The sequence below is a fragment of the Papaver somniferum genome, chromosome 9 (genome assembly GCF_003573695.1).
Source record: "Papaver somniferum cultivar HN1 chromosome 9, ASM357369v1, whole genome shotgun sequence".
Classification (NCBI taxonomy): domain Eukaryota; kingdom Viridiplantae; phylum Streptophyta; class Magnoliopsida; order Ranunculales; family Papaveraceae; genus Papaver; species Papaver somniferum.
The window spans coordinates 143,846,530-143,862,756 of NC_039366.1; the positions used below are offsets into that span (position 1 = coordinate 143,846,530).

At 36.5% G+C, this 16,227-nt stretch overlaps 1 protein-coding gene across 1 annotated transcript; it reads right to left on the reverse strand.

Annotated features, from left to right (window-relative positions):
• Window positions 1–579: 579 nt before the first annotated feature.
• LOC113311048 (putative pentatricopeptide repeat-containing protein At5g59900) lies at window positions 580–4,537 on the reverse strand. The gene has a single exon (XM_026559894.1). The coding sequence runs from the start codon at window positions 4,100–4,102 to the stop codon at window positions 1,379–1,381; it is 2,724 nt and encodes a 907-aa protein (XP_026415679.1). The 5' UTR covers window positions 4,103–4,537; the 3' UTR covers window positions 580–1,378.
• Between the last annotated feature and the right edge of the window lie 11,690 nt (window positions 4,538–16,227).

The following is a 16,227-nucleotide window of genomic DNA, read 5'->3' on the forward strand; positions in this document are numbered from 1 at the left end:
CCCAAAAATACCACCAATAGATTCCCCACGGCTTCTAGAACAAACCCTTGAAAGATTTTAGCCTAGAGAACACTAAATCATCTTGAATCAACCCATGGGAAGTGAGGTTCTACGGGTTTAGGTTGAAGAAGAAGAGAGAAAGAAAGAAAAGAGAAGATTTGTGCGGCTTCTGTATGATTTAGGGTTCTCTAGGCTACGCACTTTGAAACTGCGTATTGACCAGTCAACACGGTCAATACGCTGTTAGGAACGGCGCATTTGAGTTTTCCTATGATACGCGGTTAGAAACGGCGTGCCGCGCAGGTTCAAATGGGGTATCAACTAGGAATCTCGGATCCCCATTGCGGCCGGACGTTGTATTTTGGTGACGTGGATCCAAGAAAAAGCTTGAATCTTGGACCACGATTAGACCCAACCTTAATAGTTGGAAATATAACTATGTGCAAAGATATGTAAACCATATGGCTCATATTAGCAAAACATGGTCTCTTAGATTATCAAATTCTAGAAATGTCTTCTAATTTCCCAGCTTGGATAGCAAAATATATCCACAGGGATGAATAAGTATAACCTTTTCTCTTAATAATATAAATCACTTTTCGCATTTTTTTTTTCAAAAATGGGGTTTTTGTTGATTGCTATTTGATTGGCTCAATTTTGTCATCTTATGAGCCCTCAAGTTTGGATTCTTATAATAGGATTCTATTTTAACCTCTTTTAGAAGAAGACATCTGCTACCCAAGACCAAAATAACTTGTATTCTAGTATTTCATTTCCTTTAAGTTTTACATCCATCACCACATAAGAGAAATTGATGTCTGTGATTGTTCTTCTAGCTTCTCAATGTTCTCATCATCATCTCTGCATGCACCAAGGTAACCTCTTTGATTTACATAACTAACTTGCAGAAGCAGAATCCGAAAAAACCCGCACATCCAGCTAGTTGTTCTCTACATTCAACTCCGCAATGAAATTGGAGCAGATCCTAAGACCTGCAGAGATGCCCCCCCAAAACCTCACAATTGTCGTTTATGATCAGTAAGCACTCTTAACCTTGCTCCACCATTCCCCGGGTTTCCACACGAAGCCAGACATCATACCATGATCAGACCCGGCCTAGGAGGTTGGTATCCAAACATTCTCAGTTATCCTTGATCTTGTTGGTCTCAAAGAAACACCCAGATCTACAAGAACGCTCAATGCTCAAAGCCTTAGAGCCGTAGCTATTACCTTTTGATCCTCTCTGGTCCACCCACCGTGTCTCTTCTAACCAATCACTTTACAAGTAAATACGTACAGAAAATGTATGGCTTCCCCATGGGCAATGGCTAAGAATGGGAAGCTAAATATACCTGAAAAATAGCTATCCACCATTAAATTAGGAATTAATTGAGCAAGTTCCATGATTGAGGAACTTGTAAGTGACCGGATTTGGCGCAACTCCTTTCCTCATCATCTCATCTCGTAATTCAAAAGCCTTGGCTACTTCCCCATTGACACAACACCCATATATCAGAAAATTATAAGCCAACCTATCAGGCTTGATATTCATGCTTAGCATCAAATTCCATAACTTGAAAGCTTCATGCAATTCCCCGCTCTTGCAGTACTCATAAATAAGTATCGAATGACTAATACAATCAGGAAAAACACCATAATCAAGCATTTCCATAAGAAGTTCTGATGCCTCTCGCATTCTACCCAATTTGCAAAATCCTCGAATAAGTATATTGTAAGTCACCGTATTTGCTAAACACCCCCTAAGCATAGATTTATGCAGCTCCAAAGCTTTCTCCATATGTCCTTCCTTTGTGAGATTATCAAGAAAACAACCATAAGTTACCTGATTAGGGATGGATTCTGTAGCCAACATCTCCTTACACAGCAGCTCGGCCTTTTCCACGAACCCTGCCTTACATAACCCATTTATTAGAACAGTGTAGGTCACAACATTAGGTGTGCACCCGTCTTCCATCATCTTATCCCAAAATTTGAAGGCCTCCACAAGGTTTCCTGATTTGCAGTGTGAATCAATCATACTTGTGTATACCACATGATCAGGCTTGAATCCTCGTTTATACATCTCCTTCAATAGTAGTGACAGATGCACCATATCTCGTTGTTTGAGGGCGCCATAAATAAGAACACTGTAGCTAACAAGATCAATGTCGATTCCTTTTGCTGTGATCTCCTTGCAAACATTCAAGGCATCTCTTAACTTTCCTTCCTTGCAAAGCCCATGTAGAATTTCCGTAAAGCATATCATGTTCAGGTTTTGGTTTCCTCTATGAAGGTCATCCACAAATTCTCTGGCTTCAGATACTCTACCTGTCAAAGAAAGACCACTTATTAGAGGTCTATAAGTATACGTATCTGGCACAAGGCCCTTCTCTATCATTTCGTCAAGTAATTCAAACGCTTTCACTGTGTTTCCCAGCCTACAATGTCCATCAATCAGAACATTATATGTTACTTCGTTTGGGATAACATTCTGTTCCAACATCTCATTGAACATATTATCCGCCTCAGTCATCATTTTTGCACAACCAAGACCTCCAATCAATGCAGTAAATGTGTGTGTGTTTGGTGGGATGCTTCTACTTGACATCTCATGATAAAGCCTAAATGCGTTACCCAGATCTTCTTCTCTACAATATCCACTTATTAATGTTGTATACGTTATCACAGTTGGTTCCAATCCCTGAATATTCATCTTATTAAACAGTGACTCTGCCTCTTTCATTCTCCCTAACTTGCAGTACCCATTTATCAAGGAATTGTAAGTATAGACAGTCGCCTTTATATGCTCCTCAGCCATTTTATGAAGAAGATGTCTTGCTTCATCCATTTTTCGATTCTTGCTGTACGAATCAATCAAAACTGAATATGTAACGTCATTTGCATACAGACCCCTTTCTTTCATCTTAGTGAACAATGACACTGCTTCATCCAATTTCCCACATTTGCAAAGAGAGTTCATCAGAGCATTATAAGAAAACAATGTAGGTACTAATCTCAGCTTCGCCAACTTGTCAACCATAAAGAAAGCCTCTAAGTTCTTATCTTTCCTTCTTAATAACTCAACTAGCGCAGAACACACAGCTTCACTAGGAACGAACCCTAAACCAATCATCTCATCCATCATATCCGAAGCAATTTCCATTTCTTCAATTTTACAAAGTCCAAGCACAAGCGTGCAATACATTACAACATCAGCTTTCAGTTTCCTAACACTCAAGGAGTTCTTAACCTCAACAGCCTCTAAAACTCTATGCTCTTTACAGAGCCCATGAATCAGATTATTATAAGTCACAATACTCAATTCCAAGCCACCATCATTCTCCATCTCCTTAACAATCTTCATCGCCCCAACAAAATCCTTCAATTCACAAAAACTCCTGACCACCGCCGTATAAACATAAACATCAGGCTTCAGCCCAAACTTCACCATCTCATCAAACATACTCAAAACAACATCAAATCTCTTGATCTTCACCAACGCACTCAAAACCGCACTAAAAGTTCTAACTTCAAGAAACAAATCTCTCTTAATCATTAGATTAATAATCTTAACACAATCTAATACACGTCGATCTTGAATATAATTCTGAATCAATAGATCAAACCCCTGAATAGATTTAAAATTGTATTTTTCATACACATACATTAGTGAATCAAATACTTCATTAGAGCTTAATCCGCGAAGAAGTAACGTTTGAAGAACTGAATGGGCAGGCCAATAATGATTAAATTGAACTAATCCATGAATTAATATACAAAATGATATTATTGAATGATCAAATTTTTTATGTAAACCTAAGAAATTAAAAAATCTTAAAGCTAACCTTGGATCACCACCACCATCATTATCAAGAAGTGTTAGAATCAATGTTTTTTCAACATGCACTGGCTTTAGTCTCTGGGTAATGAATGTATTATTGAATGATTGGGACCAATTCTGTTTTCCTTTCATGATTTCTCTGAGAATTTTTATAAATCCTTCCTCTTTTTCGTCATCATTTTCTGGTGAGAAAGATTTGGGTATGCTGCAAAGATTTCTGTATTGGAAATTGGGGTTGCGGAGACGAAGAAAAAGCTTCATTTTCTTTAGTCGAAGGTTTATCTGTGTTGTTCTTCTTCCACTTGAGCTAAGTTGCAGAAACTATGAAACTTGGATTAGATGCTTCTCAAACCCAGATTACATTCTGTAGTCCTACCCGTTTAGCTGGATCCGGTACTGAATATGAACTATGATGGTCCATAACCGTTGGCTAAGTGGCTGGTATAGGGCTGGGGAACTGAGTAGTCCAGCGGGCCAAATGTTGATCTCATTCTATGACATCAACGGCCTAAAAACTCGATAAAATCCCACATTCCAAAATAAAACTAGCACTGGTACAACATAGTGTAACCATGCTTTTTCATTAGCTCGGACAAAAATCATTCGTGTCCGGTAGATGAAATCTGGTGATATATGCGGCGTTGATGGGTAACATGCGCCGTAGATTAGGTAGGTGGTTCATACACACCCGACGAAAGGCTCTTATTATTTGTTATGTATTATGTATGACCGCTGGATCGTTGAGATTTGGTTTTGGACGGATGGGAGTTTATTACGTATAATTACACCATGTTTACATTTTTATTTTAAATCGTTACCGATGAATATTTTAGATACATTGGGGATGTTGATCTCAATTTAGATCATCATAGGTAAAATATCAGATTTTCTAGCTATTATACGGTGAAAAATCCAATAATTAGTATCAATATCGATATTTTCTCCAATAATAACACGTAAAAAATATATTTGAGTTAATATTAATAAGGTAGAAGATCTTTCAAAAATCTAAAAGATGGTTAATATTAACATTGGTTTTTCTTTTATCATTATATGTAAAACAGGTAGAAATATGTTATTTTTTTATCGGTTAAATAAATAAATAAATATTTAATAATCAATAGGTTTTTCTTTTAACAAGAGAGTTTTTTTTTATTAAACTACTGAGAGTAATTGATTAAATCTGCACTAATTGGATCTGCTAGTTGCGCTGGCCAATTGTCACACCATTCTTCAACTACTGATAAAGTCTTAGCATATGCTGTTATAATGTGCAACATTGTTTCCTAATCTTGGAATATAGGAACACTTCCAGCTATCTAACAAATTAAGAAAATAAACAGTGTCAACTATTAAACTCCTAGTTGTGCACTTGACAGATTGTATACTGCCATTTATTGTTAACTACTCCCTCCGTCCCTAATTAGATGACCTATACCATAAATAAGTGGAGTGATAGATTAGTATTATTATAAGAAATATGTAAAATTTGATAGCCATATTTATATTCATTAGATAGGTGTTTTAAAATGCTTTCCTATGATACAAAGTTTACGAAAATCCGTTGTATAGTTTGAGAGATAAATCATTTCTAAATTTACTAGTAAATTTTAACTAGGTCATCTAATTAGGGACGGAGGTAGTACATTAATACTGTCCCCTTCAAGATGCATATGCTTTACTCCTTTCCTTACTGCCTACCTCACCGCTTCAAGAGCTGCTTTCCCTTCTGCTTGTTCTGCATCTAGAGAGTTGAAAAGGCGGGAGTATAACAACTACACCCAATAATTCGTTCGGCGATCTGTATGGACTAAACTCCAATATAATTTCAAGAGCACCAACTTAAAATAAAGAGCTTTATCTCTCTTTCACAATACAATCAGCAAATCGAATATATTCAAATCCGTGAGCCTGATTGATATGAGAAATAACTTGGACGGTACCAAAAACCAATGCCCAAGTGTCAATCAAGTTCTATCGAACAATCAAGGTCGGATTTATCAACTGATTGAACTACGCACAACCTGTGATATTTTAATTATATAAACAAATATAATGCGGAAAAGAAATAACACAGACACCGGAAATTTTGTTAACGAGGAAAACGCAAATGCAAAAAAAAACCCAGGACCTAGTCCAGATTTGAACACCACGCTATATTAAGCCGCTACAAAGTCTAGCCTAATACAAGTTAACTTCGAACTGGAATGTAGTTGATCCCTAACCAAGTCTCATACCATTTAAGGTACAGTCGCGCTCCTTACGCCTCTAGCACCACGCCGGATTCTGCGCACTTGATTCCCTTAGCTGATCTTACCCAATACTAAGAGTTTCCACGACCCAAAGTCGAATACTTATAAACAAATCTGTCTCCCACAGATATGTTTATCCTTTTTTTTGTTCCGTCATTTGATAAAAATCAAGGTGAACAGGAACCAACTAATAATCCGGTCTTATACTCCCAAAGAGCAGCCTAGAAATATTAGTCACCTCACAATAACCTAATTGATTAACAGAAGAAGTTATTGCGGAATCACAAGAGGTTGAGACGAAGAACTGTTGTTATTAATTTTTATATCTTACCTATCAGAGACGAATCTCGAGTGAATCTCAGAGAAGATAAAACTTGATACGACAGAACAAGTAAGATCAGAATACGCAACTACAGAGAAAATAGTTGGATCTGGCTTCACGAATCCCAAATGAAGTCTTCAAGTCGTTAGGTTTTGCAACTAGGACACAAGAAAGTGTCGGGATTAGGTTTTCCAGTTGCTAGAGTTCTCCCTTATATAGTATTTCAAATAAGGGTTGCTTACAATCAAATCTAAGATAATTTAGTAACAAAGCATTCAATATTCAGCGTTAGATGAACTCCTGATTTAAGATTCAAGCTAAGTCTGCTTAGAAATTAAACAATCAATCTCCACCGTTAGATGGTCTTAGCTTGTTACACACAAATGAAATATACTTATATTTAGATGTGGGTAACCGTACCTAAATGTGTATATTGGGTTGGCTCAATAACAGTTAACCGAAGTTAGCCATATGAACACTTTTGACTTAGCCGTATTCATCTAACACTTCTAGATCAAATATGATGATCAATCAATCATGATAGATAACTAAATGAATCTAATTGTGTTTCATATAGAGTTGTTCAATTGTTCACTATCTCATAGAAATATTCATGAACAAATTGAAACGAAATCGGTTTGATTCGTGATTGTACAAAGTACTTATCCAAGAATCAATTCATGAACATTAATCCACGGTTTGCAAAGGGTTTCACCTATTTGCCACCCACGCTTTTCCTATTTGCCACTCGCATAAATTACCACCTCCACTTTTCTTATTCACCACCCATATAATTTTTAGAATATCCTAAATACTACCTCTTGGTTTTTTTTCCACCCAACATTTAAACCACCCCAACATCTAAACAAACAAACATAAAAATAAAAAAGAAACCTAAATTCCCGATTATTGTTTTTCTCCAACTCCGCCCACCTTCATCCATCTTTTCTATGGTGTTTTGGCTGTGACGTTAACATTACCAGTTTGAAAACTAATTGCAATCCTACTTTGTGAATGGAAAGTTGTGCTCCCACTTATACTGATGATTCATATGATTTATTATTTTGGGCATAGGCAATCAGGTAGACATCGTCACTTTGAATTCATCAACATCAAGTTCATTAAATCCGATAATCTGAATATGTAGGTTGTAGTAGGAACCATAAGTTGCAAACTAGAAATATTCGCTTGCTTCTCTTGATTAAAAAATCAATTGATGCTTAGATTTAGCTCCTTAAATTCGGGTTTTATATTACATACCATAACATATGAACAAATTAGGGATTATCCATAAACAAAAATAAATAAAGTGGAAAAGGGAAATATAAATTCTTGGTGCATCATACTTAAACGGATCTAATCTAACATATGATTAATAGTGTCTTTTAATGGTGTTTTAACAATAAAAGGGGATTAATGAAGATGAAAAAATATAAGAGTGGTAATAACTGTGGTCAAATTTAGTTTGACTTGTACAGGTGGTTAATAGGAATAGTGAAATTGAAAAGTAAAATTACTTTTGATATTTTGATAGGGGTGGCAAATAGGAAAAGTATGGGTGGCAAATAAGTGAATCCTTGCAAAGTTAATTTTCATTCCTTAAATCATAAATGTTTTAGTTCATGAGTATGAGAATCATACATTACCGATTTTAGAACTTAATGAAAAAGCAAAGGTCTAACAACCTCACCCAATATTTCGCTTAGCAATCTGTATGGACTAACTCCAATATACTTATAAGAGAATCAACTAGACAGTTAGACTTAATCTTATAAAAAGTATATCAAAGAGTTATATCTCAATCTCTCAATTGAATCCGCAATCAAACAAATAATAATTTGCGAGCCCTATTGAATATAAGAGAGATTACTTGAACGGTACCAAAGACCTATGTTCAAGGATCAATCAATTTCAATCAACAACCAAAGGTTGGATTTACCAATTGATCGACTCAACGCACAACCTGTGATATTTCAATTATATAACAAACATAATGCGGAAAAGAAATAACACAGACACCAGAAGTTTTGTTAACGAGGAAACTGCAAATGCAGAAAAACCCCGGGACCTAGTCTAGATTGAACACCACACTGTATTAAGCCGCTACAGACATTAGCCTACTACAAACTAACTTCGATCTAGACTTAGTTGAACCCCAATCAATCTCACACTGATTCAAGGTACAGTTTCGCTCCGTACGTCTCTGATCCCAACAGGATACTACGCACTTGATTCCCTTAGATGATCTCACCCACAACTAAGAGTTGCTACGACCCAAAGTCGGAGACTTAATAAATAAATATGTATCACACAGAAAAGTCTATAGGAATAGATAAGTCTGTCTCCCACAGAAATACCTACGGGTTTTGTTTCGTCTTTTGATAAATCAAGGTGAACATGAACTAATTGTGTTAGAGCATGGCTCGGTCAACCTCGCATGCGTTTCCATATCAAGCATGTTTGTCAATGTTAGTGATCAAAAATATGAGTCTTGATTTCTAGTCTACATAGCTAAGTCTCGACTAGGATAGAAAAGTGTAGTTGATCTCAAGGACTTCATGGCGATTCATCATACAATGACGAAGATCTACTCAAGGAACCATGGAACTTCATCAACAAAAAGGTTGTGGAGACTTGAATTTATCTATCACTCAAAAGTCTATCTCTTCTATCTCCTACTTCTTATGAGACAAAAATCATATGCTATATAGACTGGATCATACACATTTGATATTTCGAGCCGAGTATATCTTGCCTATCTATATCTCGAAATCATGTGTTGGTAAAGCGTTTCGTTTTGATCGGGTTTATCTTCACCTAATGACGAAAGTCATGATGTTTCAATCACTTTGAAAATCGCTTTGACGAGAAATAGTGTAACAACTATATAACGTCCTCTAAGAATGTTTAAATGGTTGGAATTAGAGTTTAGGTCAATATAACCAATGATGGATATAAGCATTGTGTGGTAACACATATGTGCATAAGTCATATTCCTTAATCCGAAGTTTGCGAACTTTGTTGATTGAGAGAAACCGGAGGAATTGGCCCTGCCAAGTCCGCGAACTCAGTCCGCGAACTAACAGAAGTTCTTGTTCTGATAATTTCTGCCGGGATTCCAAATTCGTTCGTGTAGTACAAGTCCGCGAACCTAGTCCGTAAACTGGCGGAAGTCTCCTTGCCGAGAATTTCTGCTGAGTTTGGAAAACTCTGTCGGTTGTCTTAAGTCCGCGAACTTGCTTGCGTACTTGAGTGGGTTATGATCTAAATATGTGCTCTGAACATGAAACTTAAATTACTACGAAATGCAGTATGCAAACCGTGTCTATAAAGTTCATGAGCCGTTTCAATCGAATCGAATCATCTTTGTTTCAATTGTGTCTTGTGTAGTTACATAAGATCTCATAGCAATTGAACAACTCTCTAACTAGTTCATCTGAGTCAATTGAACTAGTTATGGTGAAGAAGAACAAGGTTAATATGAAATGCTCATATGGTTGACCTTTTGGGTTACTATGTTGAACCAACATACACGTACACGTTTGGGCACGGTTTTCACAAACCCAGTAAACGTATATCTCAAGTGTGTGTGACAAGCTAAGTTTTCGATCTAACGGTCGAGAAATATTAGCTTGAATCTAAATCAGGTTTTCATCTAACAGTGAATATTGATTGCTTTGTAACTAAGGCAAAACCCTGATTTGAAGACTATATATAAGAGACATCTAGCATTGGGCAAAACTAATCCCCACACGTATGTGTGATACTAGTGCGCTCTCTAGAGTCGATTCTCCTCTAACCTTTGGTTTTCTTCTCTAAAACCAGGTTAACGACTTAAAGACTTCATTGGGATTGTGAATCCAGACGGATACTACTTTTATTGTAGATGTGTGATCTGATCTTGCATCTTCTATCGTACGAGTACAATCTTATTGATTGTCTTGAGATCGTGAGAGTTCTCCGATAGGCAAGATAAAAGAAGTCACAAACATCTTCGTCTCACTGTTTGTGATTCCTCGACGTCCTCTTGTATATTCAAGTAAGACTGTTGAGAGGTGATTGATTAATCTAGGCTGTTATTCGGGAATATAAGACCGGATTATCAATTGGTTCCTGTTCACCTTGATTTCATATCTTAAGACGGAACAAAAACCTAGGGTTTTTCTGTTGGAGACAGATTTATCCTTTGATAGACTTTTCTGTGTGAGACATATTTGTTTATTATCAAGTCTGCGATTTTGGGTTGCAACAACTCTTGGTTGTGGGTGAGATCAACTAAGGGAATTAAGTGCGTAGTATCCTGCTGGGATCAGAGGCGTAGGAGTACAACTGTACCTTGAATTAGTGGGAGACTGATTGGGGTTCAACTATAGTCAAGTCAGAAGTTAGCTTGGAGTAGGCTAGTATCTGTAGCGGCTTAATACAATGTGTATTCAATCTGGACTAGGTCCCGGGGTTTTTCTGCATTTGCGGTTTCCTCGTTAACAAAACTTCTGGTGTCTGTGTTATTTCTTTTCTGCATTATATTTTTTATATTATTGAAATAATACAGGTTGTGCGTTAAAGATCATCAATTGGAAATCCAACCTTTGGTTGTTGATTGAATTGATTGATCCTTGGACATTGGTCTTTGGTACCGTCCAAGTTATTCCTTGTATTTGATAAAGACTCACTATCGTTTTTAGCTTGAGTAAAAATCAAATCAAGAGAGAGATATTAACTCCTTGAGATACTTTTATCTAGATTGAGTCTGACTGTCTAGTTGATTCTCTAGCAAAGTATTTCGGAGTTAGTCCATACAGATTGCTTAGCGAAATATTGGGTGGTGTTGTTAGACCCCCGCTTTTTCAATTGGTATCAGAGCAGGCAAACACGGTAAACTTGATAAGTTTGTGTTTGTTCGTTCCTTTTAAATTGTCCCATGGAAATATCTTTGGAAAGCTTGCTCCGGGCATCTGTATCGCGCGCCAGAATTCCTTAAAGATTGTTCAGAGATTGTTATGGTTAAAACCTCTGGTTTCTCATGATAATCTTACTTCATCTAAAAGGGGAGATTTAGATGTTAAGAAGCAATAAGAAGGAAAAAATAAAAAGAAGGAAAGGTTGGGAAAACGTTCAATACGCTCAAGGATATGGAACCTCACTAGATTAACTCTTGATATCTATGAGGAATACTATCGTGATGGATCAATCGATAAAGATCTGTTTAAAGCGTTCGAAGGCGTTTTTAATTTCTTAGAAAAACTTAATTCTGTTAAGTCTAAGAATCATTCCGAAAAGGGTTTCATATGTGTTAAATCTGTCAATACTGTACAACCCAGAAATCAGAAGAATCCTTATTTTAGCCATAATAAACGAAGGATAGGAAGCTCTAACTGCCCTGACTATCATCATTATTTTGATTATACTACAGGGACTGTTCACACTTATCAACCAGACGTGTCGCATGAGAACTCCTCTGCGCATTATGCCTCTTGGTAACAAGGTTGACATTTACCCCATTTGTACATATCTTGAAGTGGGGCAAGAAATGGTTTGAGTTGTATACAGTTGTGTTGTGCTTGGTTGGCTTTCTATTGCTTCTGTTATCTTTCACATGTATGTTGGTTTCATACCTTTAATGTGGAAAGGGCTAAGAAAATCCCATATGTCTTTGTGGGTCACGGTTCGTGTTTAGCCCAAGCCCGTGAATGAGGAATATATATGTATATGGTCCGTGAACCTTCTCCTTCCTCATCTTTCGTCCGCGTACGTGAACTAGGGTTTGTGCTTCTCCACCATTAAAGCTTCTTTGAAGAAATCAACAGGAAGGGTGTTTGAGGTTCTCTCCAAGTAAGTAATTCCCTCTGGTATATCTCTTTATGATGATTTCTAGGAGCATGAAAAGGAGTTCAAAAAGCTCAAAAAACCCTAGCTTGAATTCTCCTTGTGATCAAAATTCTCTTAGAATTAGGTTTGTGAATGATTCTTGTGCTATAACTTTTGATAGGATTGCTTCCAAAGGTTTTATTCTAGAAAAGAAATTGGAAACCTTTAGTGGACATGAAGAGGATTTAGCTTGCTTCAAAAAGTTCAAACTTGGGAATATCTTTAATAGCCTTGGTGAAGGTTTTGATTCTCTAACAAGGATTTTCTATGCCAACATTCATGAAGGTCGATTTTAACAAGATGGAATTCAAATTCATGATAAATAGAGAAAGGTTTCTTGTTGATAGAGAGTCAATTTCAAGGGTCACCGAAATACCGTTGGGAAATGTACGGTTACCTAGACCAAGTGATGAACGTCCATCATATGATGATATATTTATTGGACTTTATGGAAAGAAGGTTGTTTGGAGTCAATGATAGTTTCCTACTAATGATCTTAGTATTGCTTTAATGGCGTTTGGAAAACTCGGTATCTCTAACCTTTGTCCCTCCACAATTGAGAATTCTTGTGGTGTTACGAGTTTGCGGATTTGGTCTTCATCCTTGCATCCGGAAATACAAATCTTGATATTTGTGGTTTTATCATATTTCAAATGATGACGATGACTTCTCACATCAAGATGTTAGGCTACCCTTGTTTGATAAGCAAAATTTGCCGTGATCGTCGGCTTGATTTTATTGGAAATTCCCTTGGAATTCCCAAACTTGTTCGTCCATGTACCTTTCGGCGCATAAGGGAAAATGTTCGCAAGCGATAAAAAGGTACTCCTCTTGATGTTGAAGACCCTACCACCTTGAGGCTTATTCAAAAGGTTTACAAGGGTGTGTGCAAGGTATGCAAGAGTAAAGTGCTTAAAAGATCAAGTATCGTTAATTGGAAGCAAGTTTCCCGAGCTCAAGGAAGAGTTGGATTCAATTCAAGCTACTTGGAAATTGTCCGATGATGAAGGTGATGAGTAATGCATCTTCTTATATTCCTAGTATGTCTTCTTTTTGGATTAGTTGGAAGAATAACTAGCGTTTTGAATAGCGAAGATTGTGACTACACATAGCTATTTTGTTTTCATCTTCTTATGTTTATTTTTTAGGTTTATTGGTATTAAATTCTAAAAATATTTGGAGGATGATGTTATTGCAGTATTAATCTTTATGATTTTGTGATATTGCAAATTTTTTTATGGGATATGTATTGTTTGCGTCCGTGAACTTGAAGGTCCCATATGTTGTCAAAAGTAAAATCATTCATGAATTGGTATTCGTATTGATGAAAGGACGAATGGACTTTCGACAAATACAAAAGTTATGCCTATGCAGTCATTTACTTGATGGAAAATAGGATAAAATCTTTTGTGTGACAAGGATAAAGTCTATTATGTCACTATGCATATAGTGATGGAAAGATAGAATAGATCCTTGTATGTATTCCACGGTATTGATCTTCATTGATCCATTCTTTTTGTATTACCGTGAAGGATCCATCGTGTGTCTTATGTTGAGCACGATACAACTAAGTCGATTTTTTTTATTGGCTTTGTTGGTTGTTCCATAAGATGCTATGTATTGAGCATTATGAACTAGATTAATCATCTTGGTTGGTTATTTAGTTATTTGTTCTGAAAGTCTTCTTTTTTAGAGCAAAACATTTGACAATTAAATTGATTACTTTCGTGATTAGTTTGGTTGTTTGTATTCCAATTAGATTAATTATGGGTTCTCTGGTAATTAGTCTAGTTGAGTTTTCGTATATTCCACAAGTTCTTGTGTTGAGTATATGAACGTCTATACTAACCATGTTCTATTGGTTAATGTAGTATAATATTCCGTAAGGTTTTCCTTATGTTGAGTATGTGAACGATTAAGTTAGTCATCTCCGTATGATTACCTTAGTCGTAGCTCCATAAGTTTACTTATGTTGAGCACAATCAATTAAATTAATCACTTTTGTGGTTTGATTTAGTTGCGTATTCCAATTAAATTAATCATGGGTTTACTTGTGATTAATTTGATTGAGCTTTGGATATAGAAAATCATTTTCCTGTGGTTTTTGGTGTCCAATTAAAAATCCTTCTTTTCTTTCGAAATTAAGGCCGCTCTTGTTGTTCTCTCGGGAATGACATCAAATGGGGAAGAGTTCTTTTGAACTTGTGCTTAATGGTAATATCTTGCGGGGTGTGCGGCTGTGGAATTTTATTGGGGTTATCTTGTATCTTAAAACTCCTTGATGAATGCATTTAGCTTCGGCTTTATGATTGCATCTAAATTAAGTTGGTATGTATTTTTTCTTTTAGTCTATGAAACGTCTCTTCTCGGAAATTTTATTAGAATCTCGTTCTTGTACCTTTGCCAATTTTTATTGACAACAAGGGGGAGAATTAATGTGTAGTTCTACTACATATATACATATGGTTTTAGGATCATTGTGTAAGGGGGAGTGGTTTCCATGTGAGATGGAGTATTGACTAAGGGGGAGTGATACATATCACCGTAGTATTATTGTTAAAGTCGTGATGCAATTGGACTTTGATGTTACATAATAATACTATGTCACTGTATAATGATGATCGAGAATCTCGATTTCTCTCATTGTTATAGCTACGGATCTTCAACAACGGTGATGCTAAACTTACAACCTTTGGGATCATTGGAGTACTTGGAAAGACGAATATTTCAGGGAACGTTGAAGATTAGACTATGGAATATGAGCCACTAAAGTTTATCTTTTTTGTATTCCATATGTATTAATAGTTTTGTCACTAAAATTGACAAAGGGGGAGATTGTTAGAGCATTGCTCGGTCAACCTCGCATGCGTTGCTATATCAAGCATGTTTGTCAATGTTAGTGATCAAAACTATGAGTCTTGATTTCTAGTCTACATAGCTAAGTCTCTGACTAGGATAGAAAATTGTAGTTGAGCTCAAGGACTTCATGGCGATTCATCATACAACGACGAAGATCTACTCAAGGAACCGTGGAACTTCATCAATAAAAAGGTACGTGGAGACTTGAACTTATCTATCACTCAAAAGTCTATCTCTTCTATCTTCTACTTCTTATGAGACAAAAGTCATATGCTATATAGACTGGATGATACACATTTGATATTTCGATCCGAGTATATCTCGCCTATTTATATCTCGAAATCATGTGTTGGTAAAGCTTTTCGCTTTGATCGGGTTTATCTTCACCTAATGATGAAAGTCATAATGTTTCAATCACTTTGAAAATCGCTTTGACGAGAAATAGTGTAACAACTATATAACGTCCTCTAAGAATGTTTCAATGGTTGGAATGAGAGTTTAGGTCAATATAACCAATGATGGATATAAGCATTGTGTGGTAACACATATGTGCATAAGTCTTATTCCTTAATCCGAAGTTTGCGAACTTTATTGATTGAGAGAAACCGGAGGAATTGGCTTTGCCAAGTCCGCGAACTCAGTTTGCGAACTCAGTCCGCGAACTGACGAAAGTTCTTGTTCCGAGAATTTCCGCTGGGATTCCAAATTCGTTCGTGTAGTACAAGTCTGTGAACTCAGTCCGCGAACCTTGTCCGCGAACTGGCGGAAGTCTCCTTGCCGAGATTTTCTGTTGAGTTTGGAAAACTCTGCCGGTTGTCTTAAGTCCGCGAAATTGCTCGCGTACTTGAGTGGGTTATGATCTAAAGATGTGCTATGAACATGAAACTTAAACTAATAAGGAATGAGTATGCAAACCGTGGCTATAAAGTTCATGAGCCATTTCAATCGAATCGAATCATCTTTGTTTCAATTGTGTCTTGTGTAGTTAGATAAGATCTCATAGCAATTGAACAACTCTCTAACTAGTTCATTTGAGTCAATTGAACTAGTTATGGTGAAAAAGAACAAGGTTAATATGAAATGCT